At 37.4% G+C, this 16,321-nt stretch overlaps 1 protein-coding gene across 12 annotated transcripts in view; it reads right to left on the bottom strand.

Moving 5' to 3' along the window:
• Positions 1–2,433: 2,433 nt before the first annotated feature.
• The window catches only part of NEBL (nebulette), a 376,575-nt gene continuing 362,687 nt past the window's right edge, over positions 2,434–16,321 (bottom strand). For all 12 annotated transcript variants that reach the window (XM_044928168.2, XM_006058648.4, XM_044928163.2 and 9 more), the window contains 2 exons: positions 9,549–9,655; positions 2,434–7,778 (listed from right to left, as the gene is read on the bottom strand). In XM_044928168.2, coding sequence (XP_044784103.1) covers positions 7,602–7,778; positions 9,549–9,655 — 284 coding nt within the window. In that variant the 3' untranslated portion in view covers positions 2,434–7,601. The remainder of the gene's footprint in view (positions 7,779–9,548; positions 9,656–16,321) is intronic.

Raw genomic sequence — 16,321 nt, 5'->3', positions numbered from 1 at the left:
ACATCAGTGCCTGTGTCATTCTCTAAGGGAGCCCAGTCATTCCCATGTTCTTTACCCAACACTTAGAAATTGAGAAGAATATTTTTCCAAATCCCCAATCCTTTCTTTGTACAAACCCACTGGTTGAAGTTAAATTCTTTTGTTATTAATTACTGATACCTTTCATAGAGCCCAGGGAAACAACTCCTAACTAAAGTGATTTTCAGTAGGATATATACAGTGAAATATGCCACATTATAAAAGAAAACAAAATGATTTAAGACAATGTTGCAACATGGCAACTGCAAAAATACAACTGGCATTTCAATCACATTGACCACTTGTGGCGTCTCATTTGGGGACACCCCACAAGTGTTACTAACATTCATGCAATCTGTTCTTTATCAAGAGGAGGTGGGGTCCCACAGGCAGCAAGACTAGAATGGAACCATGTGCTTCTGATATGGAGAGTGGTCACTCCCTCTGCCACAGGGGATGGGGCTGCCGAATCTCAGGGGCTGCCTTAAACAAGAATCAGCGTCTTCCCATCTTTAGGGCTCATGCTACCAACAATCATGCCCTTCACTTTTTGCTCCATCTGTTCTAATCTCTTCTCTCCATCTCATGCTTTCTACTCACTCACAGCGACACGTACTCCTGACTTCCTCCTTCTTTCTCTATGGCTCTTAGTTTTCAGTAATCACACCAGTAAACCAACCAGCTCTATACTGTGAACTCAGACTCCCCAGGGAGATGTGGACAGGTTCAGTGACCATCCTCCATGTTGGGTAAAGTTCTTGTGCGGCTCCTGTCAAGGGCTCCTGGGCAGCCTATAGATCGGTCAGGTCACAGCCATCTATTTGTCTGTCACCAGAGTGACAAGATAATGAAAGTTAATTAGGGCCTCGTGGCCTTGGATAGCAACCCTTTGGAAAAAGTGGGCTATCTTGACTCAAGAACCAGAAACTAGTCCATTTTAAGAGCAATCTAATCACTAAATTTGGGATGCATAAAACTTCCTTATTTTCTCAAATGGAATAACAGGTGATCAGATTTTGCTCATTTCTCTATTTTAGTCTACTAGTCTCTTTTATGTTTGCAACTTTAAAAAAAAATAGTGAAAGCACAGATCAAAATGTCATAGTATAAATACAAAATCAGTAACTGGGTCCTTTGTTCTAATATTGACTTTTCACCCTTTAAACCCATTTTCTCATTCTATTTTTCATCAGAACTCTGCTGCTCCCAAGTACAAATATAAATGGACAAAGGCCTGAGAATTGTGCTGAGAACTGCAGAAAGTAGTTGAAGTTCACATTTGGACCATATCCAGTTTTCTGCCATCACAAAACTCTATTCAATCTCTCTGCATAGAAGAAGCAGATTACGTAAAGAAAAGAACAAAACTTTCCTTTTATCTACTTTTCAATTTACTATGTATGAGTATTTTTGTAAGAAGTTACTTTGCTAGATTTCTAGTGGTCATGTATGTCTCAATTATTTGTAAAACTGGCTTCACAAGGTTTTAAGTTAATAAAAATATAAGATTACCTTATTCTAAATCTAAATCATTTTAGTTCAGAAAAAAAATCTTGCTAAGTTGGTCATTTCTCTGTGGCTTGAGTTCCCAAGGGTAAAATTTATGAGCATAGTGGGGGAAATAAAACTTTGAGAGAAAAAAAGTATATTCTTCAAATAAATAAATAAGCTGATTTACCATTTGAAATATTATAAGTATGTTTAATGATGAATAGCATACAAATATTTCATCCTTTTGGAATATGAAAAACAGAAAATTCAAGATTAGGAAGAGTATTCTTTGCGCAAAAGCACTAATTGTGTCATCAGCAGAGTTTATCGGTTTATAATTAGGAGAATTTAGGCACCATCAAAGAACTGTTACAAAATAACACAATAAAGCTAAGACCCTAGTCTCAGTAGATTTACATGAGGGCAAAAAAAGGAACAAACTCACTTTTTCCAACTATGGGAAAATTAGGAGGAAAAGCAATTATCCTCTATGATAAATGAGCCATTCTGAGTTGGGAAATCAGAGCATCTCCCTGTTTCATGTGCCCAGTTTGAGCATTTTCTACTCTTTGCTGCAAGCTGTTTCTTTCATCTTTCAAGCACAAGAAAATTAAAATCGTACTATTGAGGACATATGAGGAAGTCGGTCTTGGAAGCAGTGAACTACGATGATGAATTACTGCAGCACTTTGATATAAAATCAGAAAGAGACTCAGCTTGAAAAAGCATACTATTGTTTTCATTTAAAGCTAAGTTTATGTGTAGGAGGAAGACACATTCTAAACAGCTCACCAAGGTAAGTGGTCTGAGGCCGGCACAGACCTTTGAGGCGATTTGACGTGAGTTGTCACGATAAACCCACACCCAGGGAATTATCAATGAGCACTGCTCTAAGAAACCAAGGTGAGAACTGACAAGTGGAACCATTTTGTTACATCCTGCATTTATTTAAGCAAACCGAATGTGTAGAGATAGGAAATTAAAGCGTTATAATGTTTTACAAATACAGAAAGAAGACACAGAATAGTAATACCCTGGAGAGAGTGCATCTGAGAACGAGGCTTCATCACAGGAGAACACTTGCAGGGACCACTTGGGAGCCATGGCCGATGCATCCGTCTGTCATTCTTGTTCTGACATCGTTCAAATGGTTTCAATAGATAAGTCAGCAATCTGCTCTTACACGAATAATACTAATGATCATGGTAGCCTTGAAGGGTTTGTGAGTAACTGTCTGTACATACACGATGCTCGGCTGAACATGTTATTTCAGTGCTGCTGTACATTATGCGGGGGAAATAACAGCATATTACACAATTACTGTGACATCCACTGAAATGTGAACTGGTTTGCATAGGTTAGTCCTTTGGGCAGCACGATGTTGCTCTAGTCCACCAAGGCTTAAAGATTCACAGTGTAGAGGAAAAAATATGAATTAAAGCATTTCTACTAAAATATATTTTAATAGCTGGTGTTAACAATTTGCATAACAAAAGCCAAATTATATTAATAACGTATCATTCTGTAAGCTCCTTCATTTTAAAACATGAAGTGTTTTCTATAAAACTGTAGGCTCTCAAAGTTAGTACAATCTTGCTAATTAATCATCAACCACAATTCTACATATTTTGAAGCAAACAGAAACCAATCTGCACAAGGATTCAAGTTCATGTTTTAATCACAGGTCAAAGAGCGAAGATTCCACAGCCTGCCTGTAATACACTTGGTGCTGCTTATAAATGCTCAGCCGTTCATTGCATGAACACTAAAGAAGGGAACTATGATGTCGTTTTCTCTTTTCCTTTAAAGTAAATTGTTCTTAACAGCAACTGGATTACAAAGAAATGTATACTATGCAAATTGAATACCATATATCAAACACAAAAAGCATATGGAATTCCCATGAAGATACTGAAGTAACAAGGACCACTAGGGCGTAGATTTGCCCCAGGGGTCCTTCCAGGCTTGTGGATCCAGTAGTCTAAGCCTCAGGGAATGATGGCCACAGAAGCAGCATACAATGTCTTGATTTTCTTGAATCAGTGATAGTGGACAATTGTCTGGAAAGAACCTTTAATGGGCGTGGAATACTTCAAAAAGAGACTTCATATTGGCATTCTACACTTGGTTTACAGAGCTTCTTATTAACGAAAGCTTTCTCGCCTCCATGTCAAGTTACCCCAAACAACCATACTCTAGCCACTTTCAGATTATCAGAAGCAAATAGCTAAGGTATAATGGATTTATGAAGTGAATTTCATCTGGTGTAATGAATTCAGCCTCATAACATAATTCTTCTAACTTACAACAGGTATTTTAAATCTCAAACCTAAAGTTTATGTTTATGCATCTCAACTATATATAAATCCACAAAGAAACTTTCAGAAACAGACGAAAGAAGTTGGTATTTTCTAAAGTTCTAAACCTCTAGAGGTAAAATACAATCAGTTATCACCTTTCCTAACCGTCAGGAGCATCTCACTTCTCCACCATAAAAATACCAATGATCATATAATAAAATATTACTATAGAATAGGCAGAAGCTTACTTGCTTGCTTGGTTTTCTTCCCAAGACCATAATGAATAAACAAGGGTAATCAAAAAGGCACCGATATTTTTTATCTCTATATAATTATAATTTTGGTATAAACTATATTCACTTTATATAGAGGGTGTTATTAAAGGATCACACACAATTTCTTTAATCTTTTCATTAAAAAACATTCCACTGGAGATGGGAAAACCTGAAGAAAAACACTGTGTGTTTAGGGAAATCTTCCTCCCAAATCCCAGAGTGTTGTCGAGCTCAACACAGACAAGATAAGGAAAGAAGACTGCAGCGAGACTGGCAAAAGTGTGTGTTCGCCATCCTCAAGTAACTAACGAAACTGGCGGCAAGAGGGGGGCCGGTCTAATCGCATCCACATTCATAAAAGGTGCTCCTGGGCACTGTGCTTGCAAATTCCTATGTGGTCTCTGAGGTGGGGAAAGCCTGAGAAGATGCAGGGACAGTGTGGAGATCTGACAAGTGGAGAATTATTTCCAAGTGGGCTACACTGTGGATGTGTAAACAGTAAGAAGGAGACGTGGAGACGTGCCTTGTCACAGGTTAGAAATAGAAAGCTTTCCCAGAGAACAAGAATTAGTAAAAACGCTGACTACAGAAACACACCACAAGTGATATATTCGGTTGCTATGCTATGCTCAAGAGAGAGATGATCCATGTAAGTTCTGTTTTCGGAAACTTTTCAAAGCGTATCAAACTGCCCTTGTGCTTTTATCAGGTTTGAGAACACATCACAATTAGAAAATCAGGTGCATGCTCTCTGTGCTTGGGCATTTACAGCCCTCTTTTAAAAGACTTGTTTTTTTAAAACCCTTCTTGAGCTGTCACATTATATAGGATATAACTGTTGCCAAATTGAAAACAAGAGGGGCGGCATGTGGAAAGGGGAAAAGGTGTTCGAGAATGCAGTCTTGAAAATGATGCTGTAAAAATAGCACTTTGGTTTTACACATATATTGTTTTCTGTATTTCTGCTGAGATGCTTAATATCCTGACAGGCTTTAATAACAGTGACAACACCATCTAATTATAGCATTAGGAACGTGTGCAACTTGTCCCTCGGTCTTTATTGTAAAATAACTGCCCTCTAGTTAAATTCTGATCAGTTCTTAATTCCTAAAGGCGGGAGGCAAAAGTATCTTGCTATGCAAACATTATGTGAAGCTTAAAATTTGGGGAAAATTACTCCCCAAATAAGTATTGACTTTTACATTCAGTGAATCTGATTTTAAAATAAGTGGAAGAGAAAAACAATGAAACATCAAGCTGTTACTTTATGACTACTTCCCCATTATAATCATCATTTGAAATCGGTTTCCTCTGAGCTTCCTATAAATGTGCTACTTATCAAAAAGTGTACCCATCCCACATTTAGTCTGCAGATTTAATCAACAACTACTCTCTTATAATCACAAAAAATAGTCTGTCTGGGTGAATAATAAATATTTATTTAATGGTATAATAAAACTAAGCAAGCTTGTTGCCCTCAGTTTTAATGCAAAGGAATTTTTGCAAGAATATTCCAAGTTCTGCTTGTTTTCGTAGGTTTGTGTATAAGACACCAAAACCAGTATGGGGTTTAATCAATTGAATTGCAACTGATCATTTCAATGACAGAAAATTAGGCAAGCTGATTATGTGGTGATCTGTAAAACCCCCTCAAATAACCTCTAGTTATTTGCCTGAATTTTTCTCTTCTCAGTTTTACATCAGTGTCATATAGTATGTTGCTTGAGTGTAATAAAGCTTATCTAATTACTCTTTTAGCCTGATAAAAATGAGACTACATATTTCAAAACTATGTGCTTACTTTTCAAAGGTGTAAATGAATTAATATTTGCCTTTGGACTAATAAACATTTCAAGAAAAGATGTTTTACAGCTTATTTTGTTAATTTCTTTGAATATATCATTAAAGCAGATATCCCCAAGGCCCATATATTTGATACATGTTTATAATTACATTTTGCTTTTTCAGTTTCATCATAGCTGTAGAGTCAGACCCTACATGACTGCTACCCTGTTGCAAGTCTCTCTAATGGCACAATCAGAAAAACCCAGAGTTGCTGATGGGCATGAATCTCTCCAGTGATCTTGACTGTGGACTCCAGGTAAAAACTTGGTGATGTGATGGTCATGTCTGTGAATCCAGCAAGAGCCTGCAAAGTCACTCATTTGAAAATTAAAATGTGACAACAATTTCTTTTTTAATGAACAACTTGTCAAATCTCTGGTGACATCTCCCTCTCACTTCCAAATGTGATTTAGAAAACAAAATCCAGAAAGTGGAAAGGAAGTCTTTTCATTAAGCAATTTCAGTAGCTAGATTTCCATCCCAGAATCTGAATAGTGTTTTCCCAAATAAGAAACCAGATCACCTGTCTCTCTGTGTGTGCAGCTGGTAATCTTTTGTTCATTGGTTTCTCCCAGCACACTTCATATTCCAGCTTTGTCACTGGCTTCTAGGAAGTTTTCTTAACTTTTAAGTCAACAGTGGCATTAAGTTAATGGAAGCTGTTCAATAAATGCCTAAATCACTTATTTGCTAGCGTATGCATCTATGTTCTAAGGTGTAAATCCTTCAAAACTAGAGTGCAATGCGGCAGGAGAATCTCAAGCAACTTCTCAGGTTATGCTTGTCTGCTGAGCTGGCATCTAGAGGGTAGGGCTTTTAGGTATCGGCCACACTTTTTGTTTGAATAACAGGAACAGGGCAGTGCAGCTGCCTATGTTACAGAAGCTTGAACCTACATGACATGCAACAGGGTAAAGGCTATTAGTATTAGGGAAATAACATAGATGACCTTAAATTTTGCCCTTTGCAGAGCAGCTGTGAAGTTATTTGGTCCTGACATTCTATGGAGCCAAGCGTGTACTTAGGTTCATAGAATGTAAATGGAGAATAGCATATGCCTCAGTACAAATGAGAAATAAACAGACCCAAGTCGGCCCAAGGAACAAGGAAATTTCTTTGTTCATTGAAAGTTTCTAGATCCCTAAGGCCACCAGTCAATATAATTTTAACAGAACTGTCATTCTTCCACTGCTTACATTTATTATATTTAGGCAATTTTCACTTGAATTGGAAATCACCTTGTGACTCAAAAGCTAAAATGGTTTTTAAATTATCAGCTGTGTTATTGAATTAAGAGGACTGGCTTCTGGTGATTCCAAAGTGACAGCTAAGAAGTTTCATATATTTGTGACATTTAAGGGACAATCAACATCTCTATTAAAGTTTACAAAAATATGTTTTCCCAGAAGGGTTCAATAGCCAATCAAAGGAAACCATTACCACAACGAGCAGCGCCAGGTCTCCAGACCTAATTATTTCTTTATACCAATTACCAAAAATGCTGCTGTTTTTCAGCCCAGAAGTCATTCCTTCTTCCTGCGTGTCTAATTGTCAAAGGAAGGATAGATTATTGTAAAATAACTGCCAAGTTGTCTTAAAAGTATCTTCTATCTTTTAAAAAGATTGGGTTTAGTATACATTAGAACAAAGCTCAGAGGGCAGGGAGAAATGATTAATTAACAAACTCAATGTAATTCGCTGGAAGCATTCCGGTTTTTCCAGTTCTCTGCACCGTGCCATACATCCAGCCGTCGTCAATGGGCTGCACATTGACGATGTAGTCACCATCTCTGAAGGAGACTTCATCTTCATCCTGGGCACTGTAATCGTACATGGCTCGGTAGGTCCTCTGAGAAAGGAAAGATGAGGTCACACAATGGACACCAAGACAGTCAAGGCTACAAATGCCAACCGCGACAAACCAGCCCACACATAAAGGAACTACCAGGAACTTTCTAAGCACATCTATTTCTGGAGCCTACTGTCTGTCCTGACTGTGTTCATTTCAAGCTTACTAGTCTGGCAAAAGGGGTAATATTGTGGACCAGAGCAAGCCACTAAATACAACAGCTAGCTGTCAAAAAGTAAGCTTTGAGCACTTGGAACTCCGCTCCGTGTTATGTGACAGCGTGGATGGAGGGCAGACAGTTTGGGGGGTATGTATGGCTGAATCCTTCCGCTGTTCACTGGAAACTATCACAACATTGTTTGTTAATTGGCTATACCCCAATACAAAATAAAAATCTTTTTTTAAAAAGTAAGCTTTGAAGCAGTAAAGCCACTCCCCCAGCTTCAGATAAGCCCAGAGTCCTTAGATTATGTAGATTCTCCCCTAGTCCACATTCTTCAGAGAACAAAGCCCACCATAGTGGCAGACAGGCCCAAGTCACTGCCAAGTCATTACAACCACTGGTCCCCTGGCAGAGGTGATGAACTTTACTTAAAAATTTTGTTTCTATTTTAAAATACTTAAGAAAAAGAAAAAGAAAAAAAATCCATAATATACTCAATAGGATTTTGTATCACATAATAGGAGACATTTAGCATATAAATGTCATGAATATTGAGATACATATAATTAAATCCTTGTTATAATGAGTTGAGTTTTACTATATTTGTTTTCATTTGAGGCCAAGGATTTAGCTAATAATATCAGACAACCTCAAAATCAAGTGCATTAGTAGACTGAGGAAATTGGCTGAGATGCAAGAATTTTAGAGTGATTAAAGATTCCTTGCTGCTGCTGCTGCTGCTAAGTCACTTCAGTCGTGTCCAACTCTGTGCGACCCCATAGATGGCAGCCCACCAGGCTCCGCCGTCCCTAGGATTCTCCAGGCAAGAACACTGGAGTGGGTTGCCATTTCCTTCTCCAATGCCACTCGTTAAAGGAAATAAGTCATAGACACGTGATGTATAGCACAGGGAAATAGTTCAATAATATTATAATAATTCTGTATGGTACACAATCTATAAGAATACCAGATCACTATGTTGTATACCTGAAACTAATATAATATTAAAGTCAACTATACTTTTACAAATATATTTTTAAAAGGTATCTTACAAGCTGTTTAGAAGGGCCACCTATTTCTAAGGACACAGACTGTGTCAGGAGCTTGAGAAGCCATTTCATCATAACATGCCAAACTGAACTAACTGGTCTGGAAGTCTGCTTCCAAGTCTTCCATTCAATGAATGAGTCAGCACTCCAAGATTTCCAAGAGGAGAACTCAAAGACATATGTTGACCGTGTTGTTTAGGTTTCCATGGCCATTTTGATTAACTATTTAACATGACCAAATATTTGTGCTTTTTTATTGAATGAAGACCATGGCTGACTATTTCCAATCATGAGGTAACAATGAGGACAGAATACCGGTAGAGTCTTACTATGTTTCATTGTTTACATGTTTTCACATCATGCTTTCCCTTCTCAATGGTTTATCCTCTACTTCCTTCTACTTCCTTAGAAGAAGCTATATAAATGGCAACACATCATCATTTACATTTTATGTAAAAAATGAACCCTATTCAATCCAACTGTACTCCATGTGCTTTTATATTCTGGAGATAAACTATGAAGACCAGGGAAGGAGGAGCACTTCAAACGGGCACTTACTAGATTTGGTGAATGCTGCATTGACCTCACAGATGACAGGCTGGTCTGGTGCATGTACCCATACCCTTGAGAATGGCTTTGCTGGTAGGCTCCAGGAAGAACGGGTGCTGGACATTAAACAGACACACACACACAAACACAGAATCCTTAAAACGAGCCTCAGAGTACCCATCCCAAGCCCTCAAGTAATCCCATGCTCAGCTAGACAATTCTGGAACAAAACGCCATTTTCAGTGTCATGTGAAATTTGAGCAGTGATGTTATAAGTGATCTCTAGGGTACTATAAATTTCAGTCATTAAGGGCATATATATAGGTAATCAGTGTACCATGCAATCAAATATATGTTAGAAATGCTTGTAATGCTCTATTGCAGATGCTATATATTAAAACAACACAAATAACAAAAATTCCCATAATCTCTTTAAAAAATCATGTTTTCACTTGGCTGTATGATCTCTGTAGGCATTTTCCAAAATAAAAATAAGAAATTTAAAGGAATTTATAGCAAAGACTTACTGTATAGCATAGGGAACTATACTCAATATTTTATAATAACCTAGAAAGGAAAAGAAATCTGAAAAAGAATAGATTTACATGTATATGTATAACTGAACCACTGTGATGTAAATCTGAAACTAACACAACACTGTAAACCAGCTATATGTCAATTAAAAAAAAAAGAAATTTAAACGAATTTAATTGGATTTTCAAACCAGTGACAGGATATAAGTATTTTCACAAAATATTGAATACTTAATAATAGATGCTTTCAGTATTTTGAAATACACTGCTGAATGTTACCTTTACAAAGATGGTAAACGTAGCATATGTTTAGAAACAAATGTTTGTTAAGCAGTTAATAATAAGTCTGTACATTTTAAAGAAAATTTTATTTAGAATATATGGATCATATATATGAATCATATAAGAATCATTTTATTTTGGCTATAAGTCAGTTGAATAATGTTACAAAACCTTAGGAACCAAACCAGTTAAAGAATTTCATAAACATTAAACTTCTACATTAAAAAAGAGTATTCACTTAGTCTGTGCTAGTCTCACACTAATTAATGACATTCAAAAGACATAGTTTCTGCTTTGAAGAAATCAGAATTCTAGAGAAACTAATACAGAAGCTAGATAAAACCACACAAAAATCAGTAGTGTGTATTTGTAACCAGAATCAGGGGCTATACATGAAGGTATTTTAGTAGGCATTCCCTTCATCATAGTAAAACTTGTATGATACAAGTCCTATAAAAACCCACAATAGATTGTCCTGTTTGTTCAATCGGGTTGAGTATATAAAGTATTTACTCAGGACATTATAATAAAAGAATAAAGCAGATGTAATTCTTGGGTATTATGAATAATTACTATTTTATAAGTGGCACACTCATTCTAATGATATATGAGAACATAAAACTTTAAAGAAGTTTAATCATCAGAAAGTTACAAATCATTAATGTATTCTCCATATCATAGTGATATTAGGTTAAATGGAGATTTTTAAAGTAGTTCTTGAATTAATGAATATTATAATGTTGTAATTGTGTTTATTCAATGTCTTTCTAGAGAAAGCACTTAACTTGGATTGCAGTATATTTTAAAGTTATCAAACACCAAATACTTAAGAAAACAGTACTTTTTAACATTATCAACTCAATTTAAATGTTTAATGTTAATAGATGTCAAGGATGTTGTCAAAATTCACTCATGAAGAAAAAATAATTTCCATAAATATCTAGACCTAATTAATTAGCTGAGTAAAAAAGCTTTTCCTTGTGTTGGAAGCAGAAAGCACTGACCACTTATTTATTTTCTCCCTTGACTATCAGAAAATATTTAAAAGACTCCATGTGTGCAAAGAGCTTACTACCCTTCCTGTCACTTGGTAAGCCTGCATGGATGTGAACAATTTTCACTGTCCACTACATTCAAAGCATGCAGGCATTAGAGAAGTGACAAAACCAGTTGTCTTCCTATAGATGTGATGGTCTTGGACACTTATCCTTTGCCTAATTAAAGAAATGGCTCAGGATACTTAAGGCATTTCCTTAAATACATATTAATCAGTGACTCCAACTGCATCTGAAGGCTAGCACTTCTGGACTGGGTTTTTACCCATTTAAACAAGTCGTTTCTTCATTATTATCTTGATCTATATGTGAATCAGATCAGATCAGTCACTCAGTCGTGTCCGACTCTTTGCGACCCCATGAATTGCAGCACGCCAGGCCTCCCTGTCCATCACCAACTCCCAGAGTTCACTGAGACTCACGTCCATCGAGTCAGTGATGCCATCCAGCCATCTCATCCTCTGTCGTCCCCTTCTCCTCTTGCCCCCCATCCCTCCCAGCAGATTAAATAAGTAACCCTTTAAAATTAATTAAAATTAAAAATTAAACTCTCAATCCTTTATCACACTATTTAACTATGATCTTTAAATTTTGATGTACAGAGTCAAGCACAATCATTTTAAAATATTTTGGGAAAAAAAATCAAGAAAGGACAATGATGAAAAAATTCTTAAAGATGCTATCTCATAGGCTGTAACATATTTAAATTTGCACAGGTTTAGCACCCATCAGTAATGACAACTCAAGAAATATCATTTAAAAGTATTCTCTAGATTCAGAACCATAACTTGAAAAGATACATGTATTCCAATGTTCACTGCAGCACTATTTACAACAGCCAAGATATGGAAGTCACCTAAATGCTGATCAACAGAGGAATGGACAAAGAAGATGTGGCACATATATACAATGGAATATTACTCAGCCATAAAAATGGAACTGTGCCACTTTCAGAGGTGTAGACGGATTCAGAGACTGTCATAAAGAGTGATGTTAAGTCATAAAGAGAAAAACAAATATCATATATTAACACACATATGAGGAATTTAGAAAGGTGGTACAGATGGATTTATTTACAAAACAGAAATAGAGTCACAGATGTAGAAAACAAGCTTATGGTTACCAAAGGCAAAAGGAGAGAAGACTAAATTAGGCGATTGGGATTAACATATACACACTATCATATATAAAATTGATAATAAAGACCTACTGTGTAGATCAGGGAACTCTACTCAATATTCTTTAAAAACCTATATGAGAAAAGGTCTAAAATCTAAAAAATAATGAATATATGTATAACTGATTTACTTTGTTGTACACCTAAAACTAACACAACATTATAAATCAACTATACTCCAATAATAATTGTTTTAAAAAGTTTTCTCTAATTTTGTCATTTAAAAATGGAGTAAATTTGCTGCTGCTGCTGCTGCTAAGTCACTTCAGTCGTGTCCAACTCCATGTGACCCCATAGACGGCAGCCCACCAGGCTCCCCCGTCGCTGGGATTCTCCAGGCAAGAACACTGGAGTGGGTTGCCATTTCCTTCTCCAGTGCATGAAAGTGAAACGTGAAACATGAAAGTGAAGTAGCTCAGTCGTATCCCACTCTTAGAGACCCCAAGGACTGCAGCCTAACAGGCTCCTCCGTCCATGGGACTTTCCAGGCAAGAGTACTGGAGTGGAGTGACATTGCCTTCTCTGGAAGTAAATTTATGCCTACTCAATTGTTCAAATCTTACCTCCAAAAGGAATCTGTAGCTACTGTGAAATACAGAGGGAGAAGAAAGTATTTATCCTAAACATGCATGGGTTGGAAAGAACAGAAGAGTTTAGAATGAGAAATCTCAGAGTAAATACAAGCTATCTTGTCCTTATGGTCTCTCCTCACACCTTTATTGATTATTTTCATCTCCCTCTCTGGCTATATTATTTAACACAAGTCCTTTTGGGGTTATCAAACTTGTTATCTACCTTATACTTGGTACAATAAAAGATTTTGTTTGGCCCTGGAGTACGGAATGAAGCAGGGCAAAGACTAATAGGGTTTTGCCAAGAAAATGCACTGGTCATAGCAAACACCCTCTTCCAACAACACAAGAGAAGACTCTACACATGGACATCACCAGATGGTCAACACCGAAATGAGATTGATTATATTCTTTGCAGCCAAAGATGGAGAAGCTCTATACAGCCAGCAAAAACAAGACCAGGAGCTGATTGTGGCTCAGATCATGAACTCCTTATTAGCAAATTCAGACTTAAATTGAAGAAAGTAGGGAAAACCACTAGACCATTCAGATATGACCTAAATCAAATCCCTTATGATTATACAGTGGAACTGAGAAATAGATTTAAGGGACTAGATCTGATAGATAGAGTGCCTGATGAACTATGGAATGAGGTTCATGACATTGTACAGGAGACAGGAATCAAGACCATCCCCATGGAAAAGAAATGCAAAAAAGCAAAATGGCTGTCTGGGGAGGCCTTACAAATAGCTATGGAAAGAAGAGAAGCAAAAAGCAAAGGAGAAAAGGAAAGATATAAGCATCTGAATGCAGAGTTCCAAAGAATAGCAAGAAGAGATAAGAAAGCCTTCCTCAGCGATCAATGCAAAGCAATAGAGGAAAACAACAGAATGGGAAAGACTAGAGATCTCTTCAAGAAAATTAGAGATACCAAGGGAACATTTCATGCAAAGATGGGCTCAATAAAGGACAGAAATGGTATGGACCTAACAGAAGCAGAAGATATTAAGAAGAGGTGACATGAATACACAGAAGAACTGTACAAAAAAGATTTTCACAACCCAGATAATCACGATGGTGTGATCACTGACCTAGAGCCAGACATCCTGGAATGTGAAGTCAAGTGGGCCTTAGAAAGCATCACTATGAACAAAGCTAGTGGAGGTGATGGAATTCCAGTTGAATTATTTCAAATCCTGGAAGATGATGCTGTGAAAGTGCTACACTCAATATGCCAGCAAATTTGGAAAACTCAGCAGTGGCCACAGGACTGAAAAAGGTCAGTTTTCATTCCAATCCCAAAGAAAGGCAATGCCAAAGAAAGCTCAAACTACCGCACAATTGCACTCATCTCACACGCTAGTAAAGTAAGGCTCAAAATTCTCCAAGCCAGGCTTCAGAAATATATGAACTGTGAACTTCCTGATGTTCAAGCTGGTTTTAGAAAAGGCAGAGGAACAAGAGAGCAAATTGCCAACATCCGCTGGATCATGGAAAAAGCAAGAGAGTTCCAGAAAAACATCTATTTCTGCTTTATTGACTATGCCAAAGCCTTAGACTGTGCAGATCATAATAAACTGTGGAAAATTCTGAAAGAGATGGGAATACCAGACCACCTGACCTGCCTCTTGAGAAATCTGTATGCAGGTCAGGAAGCAACAGTTAGAACTGGACATGGAACAACAGACTGGTTCCAAATAGGAAAAGGAGTTCGTCAAGGCTGTATATTGTTACCCTGCTTATATGCAGAGTACACAATGAGAAACGCTGGACTGGAAGAAGCACAAGCTGGAATCAAGATTGCCGGGAGAAATATCAATAACCTCAGATATGCAGATGACACCACCCTTATGGCAGAAAGTGAAGAAGAACTAAAAAGCCTCTTGATGAAAGTGAAAGTGGAGAGTGAAAGTTGGCTTAAAGCTCAACATTCAGAAAACGAAGATCATGGCATCCAGTCCCATCACTTCATGGGAAATAGATGAAGAAACAGTGGAAACAGTGTCAGACTTTATTTTTTGGGCTCCAAAATCACTGCAGATGGTGATTGCAGCCATGAAATTAAAAGATGCTTACTCCTTGGAAGGAAAGTTATGACCAACCTAGATAGCATATTGAAAAGCAGAGACATTACTTTGCCAACAAAGTTCCGTCTAGTCAAGGCTATGGTTTTTCCAGTGGTCATGTATGGATGTGAGAGTTGGACTGTGAAGAAGGCTGAGTACAATAGAATTGATGCTTTTGAACTGTGGTGAAGACTCTTGAGAATCCCTTGGATTGCAAGGAGATCCAACCAGTCCATTCTGAAGTAGATCAGCCCTGGGATTTCTTTGGAAGGAATGATGCTAAAGCTGAAACTCCAGTACTTTGGCCACCTTATGCGAAGAGTTGACTCATTGGAAAAGACTCTGATGCTGGGAGGGATTGGGGGCAGGAGGAGAAGGGGATGACAGAGGATGAGATGGCTGGATGGCATCACTGACTCGATGGACATGAGTCTGAGTGAACCCCGGGAGTTGGCGATGGACAGGGAGGCCTGGCGTGCTGCGATTCATGGGGTCTCAAAGAGTCAGACACGACTGAGCGACTGAACTGAACTGATTAGGACTATAAAAATATAACTGAGAGCTCAGAAGAATCAACTTACTAAAAGCAAATGCCTATTTAAAAGCAGGCACAAACGTTTTTTATTGTTTTGCTACATGAATGTTTTTTATGAAACATAGGTGGAATAAGCAAAAGGAAATTTCAAGCAATAGCTCTGGAAATTGGGTTTATTCCTTAATAAAATTTGAGTAAAAGATGAGTATGAGATATTGTTCATGAAAAGATGGAATTCAAGCAGTTTTGCAAAAGCAAGATATTAGGCTAATTTTGCAATGAACCAGAATTTCTTAAGAAAGAGAAGAACACACAGCGCCTTCCTTATGGCACTCATGGTCAGTCCCCACGCACACTGGTACAGATGATGGTAAAGGGTGATGGCTTTCCGTCCCAAGAGTCTTGAGGTTAAGCAGTTTCTATTTCAAAACAATAAAGGCCAAAAAACAATAGCTTTCATGATACTAAGGCATCCACAAAACACGAAAAGTGTGACTCAACTTCCATTTCACATTGATAAACCAGAGATTGACCAGAGATCTGGAAGCTGACTAAAGCTCTG

This window comes from Bubalus bubalis, chromosome 14, assembly GCF_019923935.1.
Source record: "Bubalus bubalis isolate 160015118507 breed Murrah chromosome 14, NDDB_SH_1, whole genome shotgun sequence".
Taxonomy (NCBI): Eukaryota; Metazoa; Chordata; class Mammalia; order Artiodactyla; family Bovidae; genus Bubalus; species Bubalus bubalis.
Note: the sequence above shows the minus strand (reverse complement) of the source record. Positions and strands in the feature narration are given on the sequence as shown.